Source organism: Seriola aureovittata, chromosome 6 (assembly GCF_021018895.1).
Source record: "Seriola aureovittata isolate HTS-2021-v1 ecotype China chromosome 6, ASM2101889v1, whole genome shotgun sequence".
In the NCBI taxonomy this organism is placed as follows: domain Eukaryota; kingdom Metazoa; phylum Chordata; class Actinopteri; order Carangiformes; family Carangidae; genus Seriola; species Seriola aureovittata.
In genome coordinates this window covers 24,928,297-24,946,623 of record NC_079369.1, presented here as the reverse complement: position 1 = coordinate 24,946,623, position 18,327 = coordinate 24,928,297, and the positions used below count along the sequence as shown (strand labels likewise).

At 42.5% G+C, this 18,327-nt stretch overlaps 1 protein-coding gene across 2 annotated transcripts in view; it reads left to right on the top strand.

Moving 5' to 3' along the window:
- The first annotated feature begins 435 nt into the window (after positions 1 to 435).
- The window catches only part of niban1a (niban apoptosis regulator 1a), a 36,923-nt gene continuing 19,031 nt past the window's right edge, over positions 436 to 18,327 (top strand). The window contains exon 1 of one of the 2 annotated variants that reach the window (XM_056377871.1): positions 436 to 563. In XM_056377871.1, the coding sequence (XP_056233846.1) occupies positions 509 to 563 (55 nt within the window). In that variant the 5' untranslated portion in view covers positions 436 to 508. Of the gene's footprint in view, positions 564 to 17,721; positions 17,856 to 18,327 lie in introns of those variants that run through there. The other variant, XM_056377872.1, reaches the window with a different exon arrangement.

The window sequence follows — 18,327 nt, the reverse complement described above, 5'->3', positions numbered from 1 at the left end:
TTCACCTGGCAGCAGTGAAATAAATTTCAGATTTAAATCAGTGGATTTCCCCTTTAAGGGAACATTGCAACATGTTAATTGGAAGTTAAAGTTGTTCGTGTTATTTCAGTGGATGAATGAAGTATAACTTTTAAATTCAAGTGTCTCATCATTACAGTTTATTTAGTTCGTTTGTGTTAATCTAACTCACTGTCAGAGGAAATGAACTGAAGGGAGTCAGGCTGTTACATTACATTAGCTTCAGCCCTAATTCAACTCACAGAGCATCATGGGTGATTATCAGGCGCCTTTGGGGATAAAAAAAAGTGAGCTGGCTTTTCTGGCTGGGCGTCAGCGAATGACAGTGTACAGAAGAGGAGGAGGTGGAGGAGGAGGAGGAAGAAGAAGAGGGAGGGCGTGTGTCTCCTCCCTCCCTCCCTCCTTCACTGCTACCGCTGCAGATCGATGTGACGGTGTTTGTACCTGAGGACTGAACCCTACCTGTGGATCCTCTCGCGGCAGCAGCACCATGGGGGTCTCCGCGTCCAGTCTGTTGGATGACAACAAATCCACCTACATCAAAGGTAAGACATGAAAACACGCGGATTTTGGAGCGACGCGGTGGGAGCGCGGCGCGGTGCGGCACGGCGCGGCGAGGAGAGGACGCGCCGCGCCGCGCTGCGCTCCCACCGCGGTTCATGAAACACCGCGGAAACACAGCAGCCTGTCTGCCTCTCTCTCTCTCTCTCTGGGGTTTTCATAGCTAACTTCCACGTCTCTGGCCGCGTGTTTTTTGGAGCTTCATGTCTGATTATTAGTGATAAGTGGAAATCATCAAATCGATCAAAGAAGCGCGCGTTTTTTTTCTTTCTCTTTGCGCTTCAGAGGAATCAATGAATTTCAGCTTCTGTCCTGATCAGTGAGGATCAGTGTGTCATCTTGTGTTTTCACTCAACTGAGAGTTTCTCTGGAAACACACACACACACACACACACACACACACAGCTGATCAACTTGTCTCCAGAGAAGTGATTCCTCAGAAACCTGTCAGGGTGGTTTCGTAGTTTCCACATAAAACAAATTCCCCACCTCTCCCCGGGCACTGTGTGTGTCTGGCAGACAGTGAAGTCAGGAGGGGATTTAATGCTGTTCAGGCTGATCCGGTCACTCAAGCCTTTCCAGTCCTGCAGGGGAGACAAAAGTAATAGGGTGAGGCCAGAATGCCAAGTCCTGTCCCCCCCCCCCCCCCTTTTGTCTTTCCGCTCCTCTGCTGTTGGGTGTGTCCATGGGCGGATATGCGGAGATGACAAAAGATGCTTTTCCTCTATTTTACTGTGTATAAATGAGACGGAGAGGGCAGGTGCACATGCTCCACAACAGGTGGATCCTACATGTGAGACCAAGTCACACAGGCTCCAAGTCTGTGTAATAAGAGGGATCAGGAGGGTGTTTGCTGGCTGGGACAGTCTTCACACACATTGAACATATAACTTTAATTAAAGTTGTAAAGCGGTTCTTCATATAATGCAGAGCAGACAGAAGCTTTTCTGAGGCCCTATGCAGGATTTAGGAACTTGGTCCCTGAGAGCGCTAAGCAGCTGCTTAGATCGTTGTGTTCAATTTCAGGTTCAATTAAATTAGTGAAACCTAATCTTGATCGTTCGAGTCCTTTACTACCTGTAGTCGTTCATTAACCTTTTCCTCCACTGATCTTTATGTTTATCCATATTCAAAGATCCATGAGTAAAGTCAAAGTTTTCCTCTTTGTTGGCTTAATCTTTATTTCTACCTTGAGTAAGATCACATTCTGGGGCTGAATTATTAGTTATCTTGAGTTCTTAGAAATGTTTTTGTGATTTTGAATCAGGTTTGGAACAGAACATGGGAGATCCAGATTCAGCCTGGCTCTCCATGGAGCTCTTCTACAGTAAATGATGCTTTATTTCTTGGAAAAAGTTGGTTTAACTAGGATGATGTGGGTGGTCGAACACAATCACACTCTCACTTCCTAATGACATTTAAAGGTGTTGTGTTCAGGTGCTCCCTGACTTGAGAACCACTGAGCCACTAAACATATGTAACCTGACAGAGACGCTGTAAGACGGCTGATGGACCCTCAGTGATCCAACTGAGTTTGGCTTCAGTGTCAGCTTTGTTCTGGCTCTGGAGGACCACATGAGAACCGGATGTGGCACATATATTGCAGCCAAATTTGGCTCGCTCATGGGGGGACATTGACCCACCTGGCAACCAGGTTTACTAGATGTATGTCACTGTTGGAATATTTTGGCCACATGGGTCTCGTCTCCAGGTCACTCCGACCAAGTCGCCCTTTAAACTGTATGACTCAAGAAAGAGTGGTAAAACCTCTGATGTAAGAAGTAACTAGCTGCCGCCGGGTATCTGCTCTTTGCTTGGGTGTTAAAAGCAGCTTAGAGATGTTTTCACACCTAACGTTGGTTTGCTCTGGTCTGATTCCGATGATGAGTTTGTAAATTAGTTTAGTAAAAACCACAGTAAAACCATGTGAGAACGTTCCCTCCTCTGATTGGTCAGATTGTGTGGCTGGAGCAGGAAACGCAGGAGGAATGTTGCAGGAACTGTGAAGTTCAAACTTGTGTGTTCACCTGCTAGTGGGGTCGGATCGAGTTCAGAACTCCTTCTCACCAAAAACGAACGGCTCCAGAGTTTGTTTGGGACCAGATCGAGAGCACCTCCTCTAAAGGGTCTCAGTGCGATTGGTTTGGTCTGGTCATGTGTGAAAACACCCTTAGAGATGCACTGGGTCAGATTAAAGATAATGTGGGTCAGGACTCGAGAATGATGTCACCTGTCATGGGGCCCAGCAGATTTCTGACGGCACTACCACCACCACCACCAGAGCATCCTGACATCCAGCCTTTTTTCTACTGGTCTACACCTTTGCTGTGTGTGTGTCCTCAAAGAAAACACTTGGGTCAGATGAACAACACCTGGGGTCAACGCTCAGTTAAACCCAGCTGTTGTAAACAAACAAAATAAAGGTGAAGAGTCAGAAAAAACGCATCAACAATGGAGAACAAAGACAATGAGGAGGATGCAGAAAGATCTGGTGTCCTCGGAAAATATGTCAGAATATAACTTTGTCTTACTGCTGCTGATGTTGACACTGGTTGCATTACCTCTGCTGTTGCCATGGTTACATGGCACATCTCGCATGTTCAAAATGGAAGTGGAAAAGTAAAAAATTGTGATCCAGTGCCACAATGTGTTGACCATGTGTCCGGTGAAGTGCTTCTGAAGTGGAAACTGGTGGAAATGTTATTTTTGTGTATGTTGTTAACAGCCGCAGCGTCACAGGAATCTTCTCTCTGCCCGCCGGGCTCTGTAAATCAGACTCTACATACAACACACATTGTATATGTTCAAGGCTGGAGGAAACCAGCCTTTCGGCCTCTCGTTTAATGGGATCCTCTGGGTGCTTTTTATCTTCTGCAGCTCGTATTGCAGCGCTGTAAAAAAGCAGCTTGTGGCCTCGGCCCGCAGCAGACTTCAGGACACGTCTGTGCTTTTCATGTTTGTCTCGTCAGTTTTTCCTGGCTGCCATTTAAGTGGAGGGTGAACTTCTCAGACTTTTGGGGCCAAGGCAGTGACACCGTGCACCCATTTCTCATGGTGAAAACATTCCCCTCTCTGGGTCTGCGCTGCAGCAGGGTGGAGGGTGGGGTGGGCGTGTGTTTGTTGAATATTTGCTGGTAGTTCACAGGGTTGGGTTGGGTTGGGTTGGATGAGGCGATCCTTGCTTCTATTACATGTGATTCACAAACTGACAACAGTCCAGCAGATCCCTCGACGCTGTGAAGCAGTTTTTCTGACTGATGTCATTCGTCCCCTTTTGACATTGCAGTTCAGCAGAATATAATCTTTCTTTTATTTCTAACTCCGTCTGATGGTATTTGGCTGTTTTCAAACATCATATCTTTTCAAGTCTTTCCATGTGGCTGACTGCCAGACTGAAAACAACTGATGTTTGTTTGATTGAGTGAATTTTTCTTTTTTTAATAGTTTTGTTTTTGGCACTTTGCCTTTGTTTGGCAGTCACAGTGTAGAGACAAGGACAGGAATCCTGGAGAGAGAGAGAGAGAGAGAGAGAGGGTATGACATGCAATAAAAGCCCTCAGCTGGATGTTGTGGTTATGTGGTTATGTGGTATGCACCTTAACCATTTGGCCATCAGGGTGCCAATGAATGGACCTTTTTGATGATAAAATCCACAGTAACTCAGAAAATGTAATATCTTTTGGATTTTGGACTGGTGCTGATTTTGTGAGTAAATGTGAGGAGGGAAACAGACATATACAGTATTGTGATGATTTTACATACTCCATAATGAGGTCCTGGAGGCCATATTTCACTAATTATTCCAATATGTGTCCGTTGAGCTTCACGGATTCTCGGTGGATGTTTTCCAGATTAAAGTCTCCCCTTGTGAGATGTAGTTTGGCTCTGTGAGTCTATGAAAATGTGGCTCCCTGGAAAATAAATATTCCAAACCACAGGTATAGATGTTATTTACGGTGATAGCGGTGATGATGATGGTTATGACATTTATTTGTCTGAGCAGAATATTTGAGTCGTACATCATCCACATCTGGCGGAGTGGTGATCCGTCTTTATTGTCCACATATTTTATCAAAGCGGAGCTCAACAGGGTGCGACATCTGTTCCGCTGTCTGCTCCGTGCAGTCTCTGCATTACTCAACAGTTTGAACTGTTTCCTTTTACACCGTTGCTCATCTCATCATGACTCAGAGGAATGAGTACCAAGGACTGGTACTGTCCAGAAGGCTGTTCCCCTCTTCAGTAGTGTTTCCCCTCTGTTAGAAGGGTGTTTCCCGTACCGCCCCGCCTCTCTGTGGTTGGGGTTAGGGCTCAGGTTAGGTCATGGTTAGAAGTAGCGGAAATAATTGGTTGGGGTTAAGGATAAGGTTGGATTTATGTAGAGGTCTTAAATTGTTATCGGTTCCTGATGGTCAGAGCAGGACTCAGGATACTGCTAAGCTCAGTATTTGGATGTCATTCATTCATTCATTCATTTAAAGGAGCTATTTGTAAGTTTTGTCATTGCTACATAGCCAACGTCAACATTAACAGCTGTTTACTTACGAGTTCAGCGTCAAACTGACAGCTGTCTATAGCAGTTGTAAGCAACCCCTTGTTTTGCTTCTATTACTATCACTTATTTTCTTCTATTTAAGTTAGCATGCTAACCAGCTAGCACCAGTTCAGAGGACGTATTATAACCTCTTGGCTTGACGCTGAAGCTTATGCCAAGACTGGTAAGTAAACAGCTGTTAATGCTAACGTTAGCTATGTAGCAATAGCAAAACTTACAAATAGGTCCTTGAACGTTCAGCATTTTCTGTTTGCAAGCTGTTAAATACATGTTTTTGCTACATGTAGCTGTAACACTGGTGAGTTAATGGAACAATAGGCCACATATTGGACGTTTCTGAGCAAAGCTGGTGCTTCTCTGGCTGTGACCACTGTAAATTGTAACCGTTGCGGGGATGTTACTTTGAGCAAGTGTTTTTTGTGATGGATAAATGGGATTTGTACTCCTTTCAGTCAGATGCTAAACACAATCTCCCACTCATCCCTTCTGACACAGTTCAGCAGAAATTATTATTTCCCTTCACCCTTTTCAAAGACTGACTAACTTTAATAGCAACAACTACTCATACAAAGTAACATCAATGTAACGGTTCCCCAACAACATTTTTTTTATTAATACCGTAACAGTTTAAACACGAATGTTAGCTTCAGGTGGCGTTAGCATGGCTTCCTGATGCTGAACATGACTCGTTGCTGGAACTGGTGAACACAAGGTGAATGTCTGTCCTGTTATGAGCTGGCATATTGAGTCTAATGGAAGTGTGGTACTTTTGTGTTTCTGTCCTTTAACTGTAGGACTGAGCTTTTCTCCATTAGTGTCTTTGAAAGTTTACAAAATGGCTTCAGAGAAGGAAAAGTCTCTTTCTTCACACTGCTTTGGAAACACAGGATTTAGCTTACCTTACATCATGTGTTGTATGTATACTCTGTGTATTAATGAAAGACACTTTATTTGCACTGCAGTTACAAGATTTTATTGTAGACTCACTAACATGGCTGTAACAGCTGTAGAGGCTCTGGCATTCTCAGTCTTTGTTTTTGCTGTCAGTGTGCCATTCTTCATGCTGTGTCACTCCACAGCACGGCCGCCTCCAGCTGCCATTACACAGTCCCTCAGATATTTGGAGGAGCTGAGGAACTGAGGCTTTTCCCCTCCTTTTTAGATCTGAATCCATGGCTCTCCACAAAGAGAGGAAACCACTGCTCTGTAACTCTCTGCTGGAAACCCACCTGTTGTTTACTCAGACTGACCGAGAGTCCTCAGAACACAATGCAAATACAGCAGAATCTGCTGCCATGCAAACAACTTGTCACCACGAGACCTGCTATTAGTATTTCTGTCAGTAAATCTGCATGAAAGGAGAGGACAACACTGTACACTGAAACTATAAACTCTACTCTAAGATGGGAGCCTCATTGTACCACTTTTTTCTGATCGTTCTCTAGATAAAAGATCAGTTCACCCAAATTATGGCAAATTATCTTCTTGAAAGGAAAAATGCTACATTTTGAAAACAGCACTTATTTGCTTGCTTATTCTCAGCGTGAAGACTGGAAGCAGTGGGAAACAGTTAGCCTGGCTCTGATCAGGTTTTACAAACTTTTGCTTTTGTTAACAAGGTAACCACAAGGTTTGCTTTAATTATATTCAAGTGACTCCATCTACTGACACCTCCAAAGTCGTCTTAACAAATTGTACCACATTTGTTTAATTCATAAATGAATATCAATAGAACAACACACGAGTCTGCAGCCAGCACCTCTGTGAGATTATACTTGAGCTAAATGCTAACCTACGCACAATGACAATGCTAACATGCAGGTTTCTAAAAGGTGATGTTTAGGATAGTAGCATGCTAACATTAGCACTAAACACAATGTGCTAACCAGCCACTAGTTTTGTAGGTATTTGATCATAAACCAAAGCATTGGACAAATTATAATTTTTGACCTGATGATGGCATTAGATAAAAAGTCATTGTCTAGCAGTTATGAGTGTCTGGATAAAACTTTGTGCCACTCTGTCCAGTAAATGTTCAGATATTACACTAACAATGTCAGCCTGCTGGTGGCGCTAGAGGAAAAGTCAGAGGATCACCAACGTCTGGAGGCTTCATCCTCTTGGCATCATCAATGTCTGGACCAGATTTCATGGCAAACTGTCCAATAGTTGCTGAATGTGTGGACCGAGGAGGTTGGTGAGAAACCACAGGTGCTAGTTGGAACTGTTTCTTGACAAACCACATGCGTATCCATCCACCGGCGTCTCTGCGCCTCTGGCTGTAGTACAGGTTAGTGAGCACATGTTGCACTGTTTCTTCTTTAAGAGGAAGCTCAGGTGTAAAAGGTGCAGTCTTTACGTTACGTTAGGAGTACATTTTGTCTTCAGGTGAACTGCTGTTTATGCTACACGGACAAAAGTATGTGGACAGCCAAACATGTGATGAACATGTGATTCTGCTAGTTGTTGAACCTGCTGCAGGGATTTCCTCCCATTCAGACACATTAGAGCATCAGTGAGGTCGAACACTGACGTTGGTGATTAGGTCTGGCCCACAGGCGGTGTTCCAGGTCATGGTTCTGTGCAGACCAGTCAGGTTCTTCCATACCATACTGGGGAACCCATTTCTTTATGGAGCTGGTTTTGTGCAAGAGGGCATTTTATTGTTGAAACATGAAAGAGACAGAGTTGTAAGAACACGGTTATCTAACATATCACTGTGTGCTGCAGCATTAAAAACCCAAACCACGAGGCGTGTCCACATATTTTTGGCCATATTCAGTTCTTGTCTCTGTCAGCTTTGGGCTCAGAGCAGGTGGAGATCTTTTGCACCCACAGCTGAAAGTGCATGTCTGCATGCACGTTATTTTTGGTGTAAACACGAGGAATGCAGGTAAAAATGTCAGACCTTCTGGCCTCACGTCATCCCGCTGTGATGGCATGCGAGCGTCAGACCGGCTCTGCAGCTTGTGGAAGTCTCTGACAGACTGATGAGTTTATGATTGTTTAAGAAAAGCTCAGAAATCAGCGACGCCCATCTGCAGCTGCCTTTCTGCTTTAATAGCAGATGTGTGAGTCAGACGAAGAGAATATGTTTAATATCAGTGAAATCACATCAGGGCAGTAAAACCTGTCAGCTCTGCAAGGTCAAAGACAGTTAAGGTATTTTAAAACCCTTAGCACCTAGTTGCCTCGATGTGAGTCTAAACTGTTCTCCTCCGAGTCATAACTCAGTCAAATCTGAACTCACAGACATGATACACATATTTTTTTAGATTCAGGATGACTTACACTCTCCAAGAATATAACTTATAACCCTCAGTATCCATTATGAATAAATGCCATGAGTTAGCTTAGAAATCATAGAACAAAAGACTCTCTTTTAACTCCAGAGCCTGCCTGAGAATCGTCAGGTTTTTAAGTTTTCTCTGGTGTCACAGGAATCCAGTGATAGTTGTCGGCACATTCATGGCTACACTGCAAACAGGAACTGCAAATCGCTGATTCAGCTACCTTTAATGCGGACAACAACGTAAACGTGGCTCCATAATAATGAATGAATGAGTCTACACCTTCAGAAATGGAGCATGGGCGGCTTCAGCGTCACTGTTTGTCTGCCACCTGACTAGTAACGTCCACTCATATTCATGCAGGTGTACAAGGTGGTCATTATAACCTGAGTTCTCTGCTGATGTGCTCATGCCGACACTGTTTACACTGGGTTTTTATTAAAGTAAATCTGAATCTGAGTTTGAGGAGTAAATCACTGCAGCGAAGAGGAGCTGCAGTTTAATATGAATGGGCTTGAGCTGAAACTCACTGTGATCTGAACCTTGCTGTATGTGCATTTTCAACACACACAACTCACACACACACACACACACACACACCCACACACACCCACACCCACATATTTCTGTCACCAGCGTGCAGCCCCCCCCCTCCTCACACACTCACTGCGTCTTTGTCTGACATTTCTCTGCTTTGTAGTGACTTGTTCAGGGTCTCGGGTGTTTCCAGACTGACAACACTTCAAAGTCTAGTGGAGTCAAATCACAAATATTTAAATATTTTGATTATCAAATTGTTCTTTTAAATTATTTATGAAGCACTCTTTTTGAACGTGCTTTAATCAGGGCCCTTCAACTTTGGAACGACCTGCCAGAGGAGGTTCTTAAAACCCATTTTTATAGACTTGCTTTTATGTGATGTCGTCTTTTTATCGCCCTTTTATTGCTTTTATATGGTATCTGCTCTCTCTAATTGTCCTTATTTATATTGAAGTGTATTCTGTCTTCCCTGTTTAACTTTGCCATATTTCTGTCTTGCTTTTGTTTGGCCTTACGATCCGGCTTTCTGGTGTTATATTACCATCTGAGCCTCTTGCCAGTTAGTGCTTTTGTCAAAGCACTTTGTAAACTCTGTTTTTAAAGGTGCTATATAAATAAAGTTAGTAATTATTATTATAATACTGAGCTCTTACTTGGCCTTTGAGCTTTAACTTGGAGTGATCCTGTGTGGAAAGTTTGAACTGTTGAATAGATGTCAGCATTGTCTCTGCATACTTGTTCACTCAGTGTGTGTTTGATGTGTGTATGACAACAATGACATGTGCTGACATGCCAATGTTCCACACGCACACACACGCACACACACACACACACACACACACACACACACACACACACACTCAGACAACCAAAGGAACATTGTGATTTACCTGCTGGACATAAATTTACTACCTGGAGATGAATTATTTATTTAATGCAAGAAGATTTTTACTGTCCAGAATGATCAGTGTGATTCATTTTCCTGCAGAAGGTGGAAAATCCTCCTCACACCATGTCAAAGTCAAGATTTATTTTAAGGTAATTTTCACCACCAGACCGTCTCATTAGAAGAACAAACACACAACGCAACAGATTATTATGGGAAGATTCATTCAGCATAGCGTAACAGAGAGGAAGCTGAACTTTTAGTGGGTCTGAAGTTGGTGCAGGTGAGGTGACCTTAGCTGTGTTTGGTTTGTGTGTGGATGTTTATGTGTATTCATACCTTTTTTTTTTATTGTTTGTGCTTTTGATTAGCTGTGCCACATCTGCCGTGCATGTGTTTGCAAGGCCTGTGCAAGTCTCAATTGAAGGTATTAAAGGATGAGTTCACAATTTTTTGGACGCATCATTTATGCTTGTGCATTTCAACTCAAACTCAAAATAACTTTATTTATCCGTTAGGAATGTTTGGGAAAACAAACACGTAGAACGTAGCTAGTGTAAAACAGTTTAAAATAGTGTGTGTGCTTAAAATAGTCCATAGATAAATATGTAGCAGGTGACTGGAGTCAGTGAGTTCAAGCCTCAGGCTAACTCAGGCATTAATGAGTTTGAAGGATGTAGGCACAAAGCTTAACATGCCCCACTTGTTCCTGAATATGAGTGTTCCCGGGTTTCCCTCATGAAGTTGTTTGTCAGATGTGTTCGTGTCTAGATCTCCTCTTGAATTGACTTAACATGAAAGTGACGGCCAGAACAAAAGCTGCACTCTTTAAATATTTGACTTTTCCTGTGAGATGGCACCTTGTGCTTGTTTTGCTTGAAGGTGGAGGTTCGGTGCAATAAAACACTGGGAAACCTCTCTGATTTGTGTGTGTGTGTGTGTGTGTGTGTTTGTGTGTGTTAGCAGGATGTCCCAAAAACTAGGTGAAGTGAAACATGTCGAAAAGTCCAGATCAGGGAAGTTAATCTCTGAACACTTCCAGTAATAACATAATAGAATTAGTCTGCTACATGTTTCCCTTGATTATCTCTCACTTTGATGCTGCTCAAGACCCAAATTATTATCCATTTATTATCCAGACATGCTGTTATTAAAATCAACGTAGAGATTCGTGCAGCTCATTTCTCCAACTGTCTTTCTTTTAGAACTTTATTTAATTAGCACGATTAAAAGGTCTGAAGAAGTCTTAAACACGAGTAATGAGCCCTGAATGTACTCTGTGTTTAAAGTCAGAACATTTTATCCTCTGCTCTCTGACATCATTACTGTTGAAGGTGGAGCAGCAGGTCTCTCCAGTGAAACAGGGGCATGTAGTGGAGCTGCTGCATCACTCTGCAGCTCATAGTTCACATACCAAACGCTCACATACACACTCATACTGAATCAGACTCCTAGACATGTGTATCGGTCGATACAGAGTGCTGGTGCGACACCAATGCATGAGAAAGATTTGAACAGATGTATACTACTGACCCTGTGTGGATATGATCTTTCTTGTGAGGCATGGCTCAGGTTAAACCTTTGAATTAATGCGTTAATAGAATCTTTGTTTTAATATCTAATTTGACTGTCACTCATAAAAGAAATAAATATAAGTAGCATTAGCGCTCCAAATAAAAGCTTTGCATCCTGTACACGTTGCCTTTTTGCTGGTGGGACTGTCCGGTATAACATGTTGGCGTTTTGCTAACGGCTAACGTTACACTATAGCTGCGTCCCAATTCAGGGGCCACATGCTTCAGAGGACGCGGTCTATGAAGGTGTGGTCCTCCGTAGCCATCGTAGACCACGAAGGCCTAACCAAAATGAGACGGTCTGCTCTACGGAGGAATTTTCGCTGTGCATCACCAGCTGTGCCCGCCCTTACCGTTGTGTTCTGTTGCCTAGCAACCTTGACAGCACATAACTTTTTTCACATAAACCTGAGGTTTTAGCAATTGTACCGTTGCTGCTGAACTGAGCTGAAACCCAGTGTGTACAGTTAAAAGTGTAATCCTCTCTGTCGATGTTTGCTACCATGTTATTTTCATTAGCAGCTTGCAGTGAATCTTGGGATACGTTGGCCCATGAAGAATCCACCTGTTGGATTCTTTGTTGCCCAGGAAAAGAAGGAAGAGAGCCTTGGATCGCGCGGCTGTGACACAGTGGGTCTTCAGATGCAGCCTCTGAAGGATGTGGCCCCCTGAATTGGGACACGGCTTACCATTTACCAGAAATCAGTTCTTCTTCACAGCTCTAAAACGGTTGTTGTGGCTGCACAGCAGCTTCCTGTGTAGGCAGTAGTTTACTAATATTATACGTGGTATCGGCTCAGTGCATAGAGTCACGTACTCGCAGATACCCCATCCAGTATTTTTGGCAGTGGTGGAGGCTTTTCTGATACTAGTATCGGCATCACTCACGTGTGTGTGTGTGTGTGTTAGTTAAGAGTTATTGGTGGCTGAAATCATTCCTGTTCTGAAGACGACTTGTAACACTGGTTCAGTTTGAGCTGAGAGGGTTTCAGATTGTACCTCGTGGCTCGACTCTTTATCATAGTCTCAGTGTGTTGTTGTGTGTTCAGTTGTTCGCCTCTCGGATGAAAATATCTGTGTGTGTTGGTGGGAGCAGTCCGAACGTGTGGTCTGTTTAGTCTTTGTAGGTTTCCGTCATCTGAAGTTCTGCTTCCAGCTTTAGGTGAATTTCAAACTTTAAATTTCCCATATGTAAGAAAATGAGAGTGAAGGTCTGTAGTGTACTTGTTCGCAGCCTCTCTCCAGTCGGCTACCCAGCATCCATCTGCATCCATCTGAACCTTTGTTTTAAACCATGAAACCATAAAAATTCAATACCCTTGAAGTTTCCCAAAAAACAAAAAACAAAACAAAAGCCTTAAAGAAGCTATTTTTAAGTCCGCTGGACGAGCTGGCAGCTTCAGGGAAAGAGTGGGTGAGTAGCTTTTATTATATTAATGAACTGTCACCATCTGGGAACACAACATTCAGTTCTCACAGTACAGTTTTAGTTTTTATAGGCTGGAACTCCCTTCACTAATGAGACATGAGAACCTCTCATATCAGACTGTGGCAACAGTTATTTCAGCTATGAGCATAATGTGACTACAGTAAACATTAACATAAGCAGAGTCTGCAGTCAACATGGCTCCACCTTTCCACGACTGCCCGAACCACATTAGTGCTGTGCATGTAAACACATTAATGTTTACATAGGTTGAGAGTCAGTTGCTGCCCTTTGTGTGTCGCCTTCATGTGACAGAGTGTGTTTAGAGGCGAGGTCTGTCTGCTGTGGTTTATTTTTCTACCCAGTTATGCTGCTTTTATGACACTTCTGTCTTTGTCTGTTTGGCTTTAAATTACATCTTTACAATCTGTGTTCACCACTTTGCAAATTATTCAGTTTTATTAGTGTTTTTTTTTTTTTTCTACACATGCCAGCAGATAAAAGGAGGCAGATGGCTCACACTGGAACGTTTACAGTAAACGCTGATTAACAAGAACCGTTCCTATAAACAACAATAGCTACAAAAACAAGGCAGTAATTGTGACTAAAAGCTAATGATTATTTCTTTTATTCTTTTGTTTATAAAATATCAAGTTATCTGAGCCCAAACTGATTTTCTTAGGGACCGTATGAAAATTATTTGGGTATGGGGGAGGGCTGAGATCCTCTTTAGTATTATTACATTTTTTAATTGTCCCCTTGATTTAGAGAAAATGGGTTAAACCTGTTTCATCATTTAATAACTGAAAAAGAAGTTTAAGACGGTGGACACCCCACTTTAAAACTTAGTATCTAATTGGAAAAATAATTTTCACAGAAGCCAGCAAGAGAAATTACAATATGACAAAATGACAAAGACCGCATTTTAAGAGCTTTTAATAAATAAGAGGTTATTACTGCAACTGAATGAGTGATAAAAATGCTCATACAGGCAGCAGCTCTGTGGGTGCTTTAAGGCTCAAGTGCTGTATTATTCACCCCACCCCTGGAGTCTGAATTATTAATATATTATTAAATATTGATTTATCAGGTATTTAGTTTGCTGGATCTGACAAAAACAGACACCCCCATGTGGTAATTTTATCCTTTAGTGGTTCCTCAATTGGTTTTCCAGCAGAATGTACAAAATGACTTGCATTAAAATAGACTACACACTCTTCATCTAAAAGAAACAATACACTGCCCTCCTCCTTTTCTGGGTAAATTTCATACAGTCCTTAAGAAGTGCTGATTTTGTCTGATCAGCTGTGATAAAAGCCAAAGTTTATTTGCTTTACTGTATAAAACTCACCTTTAAGAGACCATAATCATAAAGGGTGTGTCTGAATATTTCTCCCCTCCTCCGACTCCCTCTCCGTGTTTGCATAACCATTGAACCCGAATAGAGAATATATTAAACAAACAGCGGCTGGAGATGTTTTGCATAATCAGCAGCAGGGTGATCAGATTAGGGGCCATTCAAATCGACTGAGAACAGCGTGAACCGGGATGAACTCAGAGGAGGAATCACTGAAGAAGAAGAAGAATTACCTCCTCCATCTTGACTTAGTGAAGAGGACGAATGTATTTTAAGAGAAAACTTGTGTCTGTCAACCGGCTGGCAGCAGAACGAGACTCTGAAGGAAGAAACCGGCTGACAGATAAAATAAATGTTGTGCACAGAGACCTCTCAGGGTTTGGAGCTGCAGAGCTGAAGCAGGAGAATATAAAACCTTGTCCAGTGTCTGTAAGAAGAGACCTGCTGCTTTTATGATCCTTCCCCCGAGTGACTCACTGCTTCTGCTTTATTGGAAAAAGGTTAACCTCCAACCTGAATGCTTGTGTAGCTGTCAGAGCGCTGATGTAAACTGCAGCATCCAGAGTCTTTTTCTTTTAGTGTCTGTGGAGGACTGGGTGGCGTCTTATGTCTTAGTGTCTCTGGGGATGCAGCGTGCTTTACTTTCATGCATCTGTTTTCTCCTTATTGAAGCAGTGCAGCATCAGCTCACTGAGCCGTTGACACAATAACCAGAATTGTTATGTGCGCCGCCGACTGACAGTTCTGAATTTTTGTTGGCTCTGCACCACAGGCGGAGCTGACGATCATTTGCGGCTCATCAGAGCTGCTGTCTGCCATAACAGTGGCCACTCTTCCTGGGGGTCCCCTCTAATTCATGAACAGTACTTCAATACCTCATAAGCTCAAAGACGATTTTACTAAAACACTAGGAAACAAAGGAACCACCTTCAGAACGAGATTAGCCTGATGGTGTCAGGAGAGGAAAGGTCAGGGGTGGAGGTCTTCATGGGTTCACTCAGGTCCCGGTAACTGCAGCTGACCCGCAGCATGTGTTGTTTGTGTTTGCTTCCTGTTTGGGTCTGATTGGGCCAATCAGGAGAGACTGATAATGGGAACAAAAGAGGATGAGAAATTTTGAAGTGAAATGGAATTTATTATTAAGAGAAGGAATACACTTTGGCGCTTAGGTCCCGGCAGGAAGTGGATCACCGTGGAGAGCGGTCCATAAGTTTTAAGGTCCGTCCAGTTAGAGAGGAAACTTCCCCTGGAGTCTAGACACTGGTGAGGAATGGAGCTCGAGGATGGAACGTCTTCACGAGAGGGAAACTTCTGATCGGATGGTTTGATTTGATTTGATTTGATGATTTGATTTGCAGTCATGAAAGTTTATTTTCCTCTGATTTTGATTCCAATAGCTCAATTCCTCTCCAACGCCAGTGATCTCTGTTTTAAACTGTGTAATCTGCACCGAGAGGAGCTCAGTGGAATCATTATTATGTAAAGCCAGAAATCTGTGGCATCACGTTGAGACTGTGGTCGCCACTCAGGAGATGGAAACTGCCCACGACTGGGAGCAGGATGTCCACTCTGATTACATGATCGTGTGTGTGTGGGGGGGGGGGGGGGGGGAGTCTTCATCGGGGTCAACGGGGAGACGAGAGACTGACTAACCTTTACGCACTGCATTGTTTAGGCCTGAGGAAAAAACAAGGAGTTCCCCTGAGGTTCCTCATCAACAGCTTCGAACTGCAGCTGCTGATGAAGAAAACTCCCCTGTCGCTCACTGACACTGAGAAACAACAATCCTTTCAAATACTCTTCGTTTATCCCAGAGAACATTAAATCTGACGTTCAAAAGCCTTTTCCAAAGGTGCACAACGGCCCCCTTAATTTACACTGGAGGTGTTTAAAAAGTTTACCACAGATTTGAGGTAAATTAATGGATTGCAACATGTTTGTTTATTTATTTATTTAAAGATGCAATTTTAAAAGATTACTACATATTTTGTGTTAATCAATTAATACATGAATTGTTATTAATACATGATTATCTACACTGTTACAGGGGGAAAAAACCCTCAAGATGGGTATAAATTAAGGGATTCTTTCCGTGTTATTTGGTCGCTTGTAAGGGAATTACAATCCATTCATTTATCTAATTTTTCCCCTTAAAAGATTGTAACATTATAGTATTAATAAAAGGAAGGTTATTACATTAATGTTGAACCCCTTAAATGACCAAATTGAAGAAAGAAAAGAGCTTTTCTTAGTTTTGAATTCAAGGATGGCTTCAGTTTTTTTTCTTAAAAGTCCTGACTATGAAGCTGAACACTAAGCTAATCATAAAATCTGTTTATGATTAATACCTTAATATGTTGCAATCCATTATATCATTCAATTCCATTAAAATGTTATTTTCATCTTCCTTAAATTGATGGAATTTTAATGAAAAATTAAGAAATTTATGATAAAATCCCTTAAAACCAACAGAATGTTGTGAATGTTAAAGCCTTCCTACACTTTTATAAACCTTTATAAAATCTGTGTGGTTTCAGATAATTTATTACTTATCTATTAGGTATCCCATAATAATCCATTCAAATTCATGGATTAGCTCTCAATTATTTACAGTAGAAATGAAGCGATCCACTCTGATAAAACTCTGACTTTCTCTCTGTTTGTCTTGTTTCTGTAGCTGAGTTATAAAACCTCACATGTATTTTCATTTCTTGACTCTGTTTTCGTTGCACATCGTCAGCCCAGACACACAGTGTGATGGAGCACCGCATGATCTGTTTCCATAGTGATGTGAGGCTGGTTGTCGTGGCCCTGTGCCATCATCCCCGCTGTAAAACATCCTGCTGCTACTCAGAGTGATAATGACAGAGCCATGAACCTCGGCATTAACACTGAATGAACAGTTAGAGAGACAATAAACAGCCAGCCGCATGCTCAGGCATGTTTATCCATTAAGTGGAGGATGTGTCACAGGGAATTACCTATAATAGTTTGTGGATATTGAGCATTTAAAGCTCGGTAAATAGTCATTTAAATCTTTTTTTTCCTCCTCTCTCTGTTGGATGTGATGTGGTCTGCAGCCGTGCGGAGCGAAGACAGAAAATGGGCAAAATTGGAAAGAATTTCTCTGGTGACTTTCACCAAGCTTTAGTCTGTCTGTGTGCTGGGCTTTGTTTTGTTTTTCCTAAGAAACTGAATCCCTCCGTGTCAGGAATCTGGCCTGGTTTCGCAGGAACAGAGCGAAACCTGAGAGTTTTTTTTCTTTTCTCTCAGTAATGATGCGAATGTGCTGCCAGCAGTCGTAGGCTGATGAACCGCAGGAGGGACTGAGGAGAGAAGCAGGAAGTGAGAGGGATCTGGTGGATGCTCGGAGACTTGGACAGAGACAGTCAGTCTGATTGGACACTTTGGACAGAGAGACACTGCAACAGCAGCCTCTGTGATCTGATCTGAAATCTGTGCTCCCGGTTCACAAGTCCATGCCCGCGGATTGCAAACATGTAGGCAAATGGCCCTTTTTTTTTTTGTTCTCACATGACCCTTGGGGGCCGCCGTAGATCACCTCGGCTACAGTGTGATATCATCTGGTGTTTGTTATCCAGGCTGGAGGAAGACAGGCACAGAGGAAGAGATGGAAAATGAGCTCAGGTTGTGTTTTTAGAGGGCTCTGTGTGTGTGTGTGTGTGTGTGTGTGTGTGTGTGTGTGTGTGTGTGTGTGTGTGCGTGTGCCTGTGTTAAGCTTTTGGCAAATTCAGCGTTGTGCAGAAAGTTTTGACCATTTATGGCAAATTCAGCTCCATTATGCAGATGAGAGCAGTTTAATATGTTGGTAAATCTCACGTCTGTGTGTCCAGTACTGAGCTGGAGTCGTGGATGAGGACGTGTTTAGCCTAGTTTAGCATAAAGACTGGAAGCAGGAGGAAACAGCTAGCCTTGCTACAAGCCACAAGGCATGTTTATTTATACAGCATTACTCAGACTCATGGCAATTCAAAGTGCTTTACAGAGAGAGAATACATTAGAAATAGAACATTTAAGATTACATTAAAATAGTATTTTTAAAAACAAATTTTAATGAATAAAAATGAAAATCTTTGAATACGTCATATCAACATTGCAT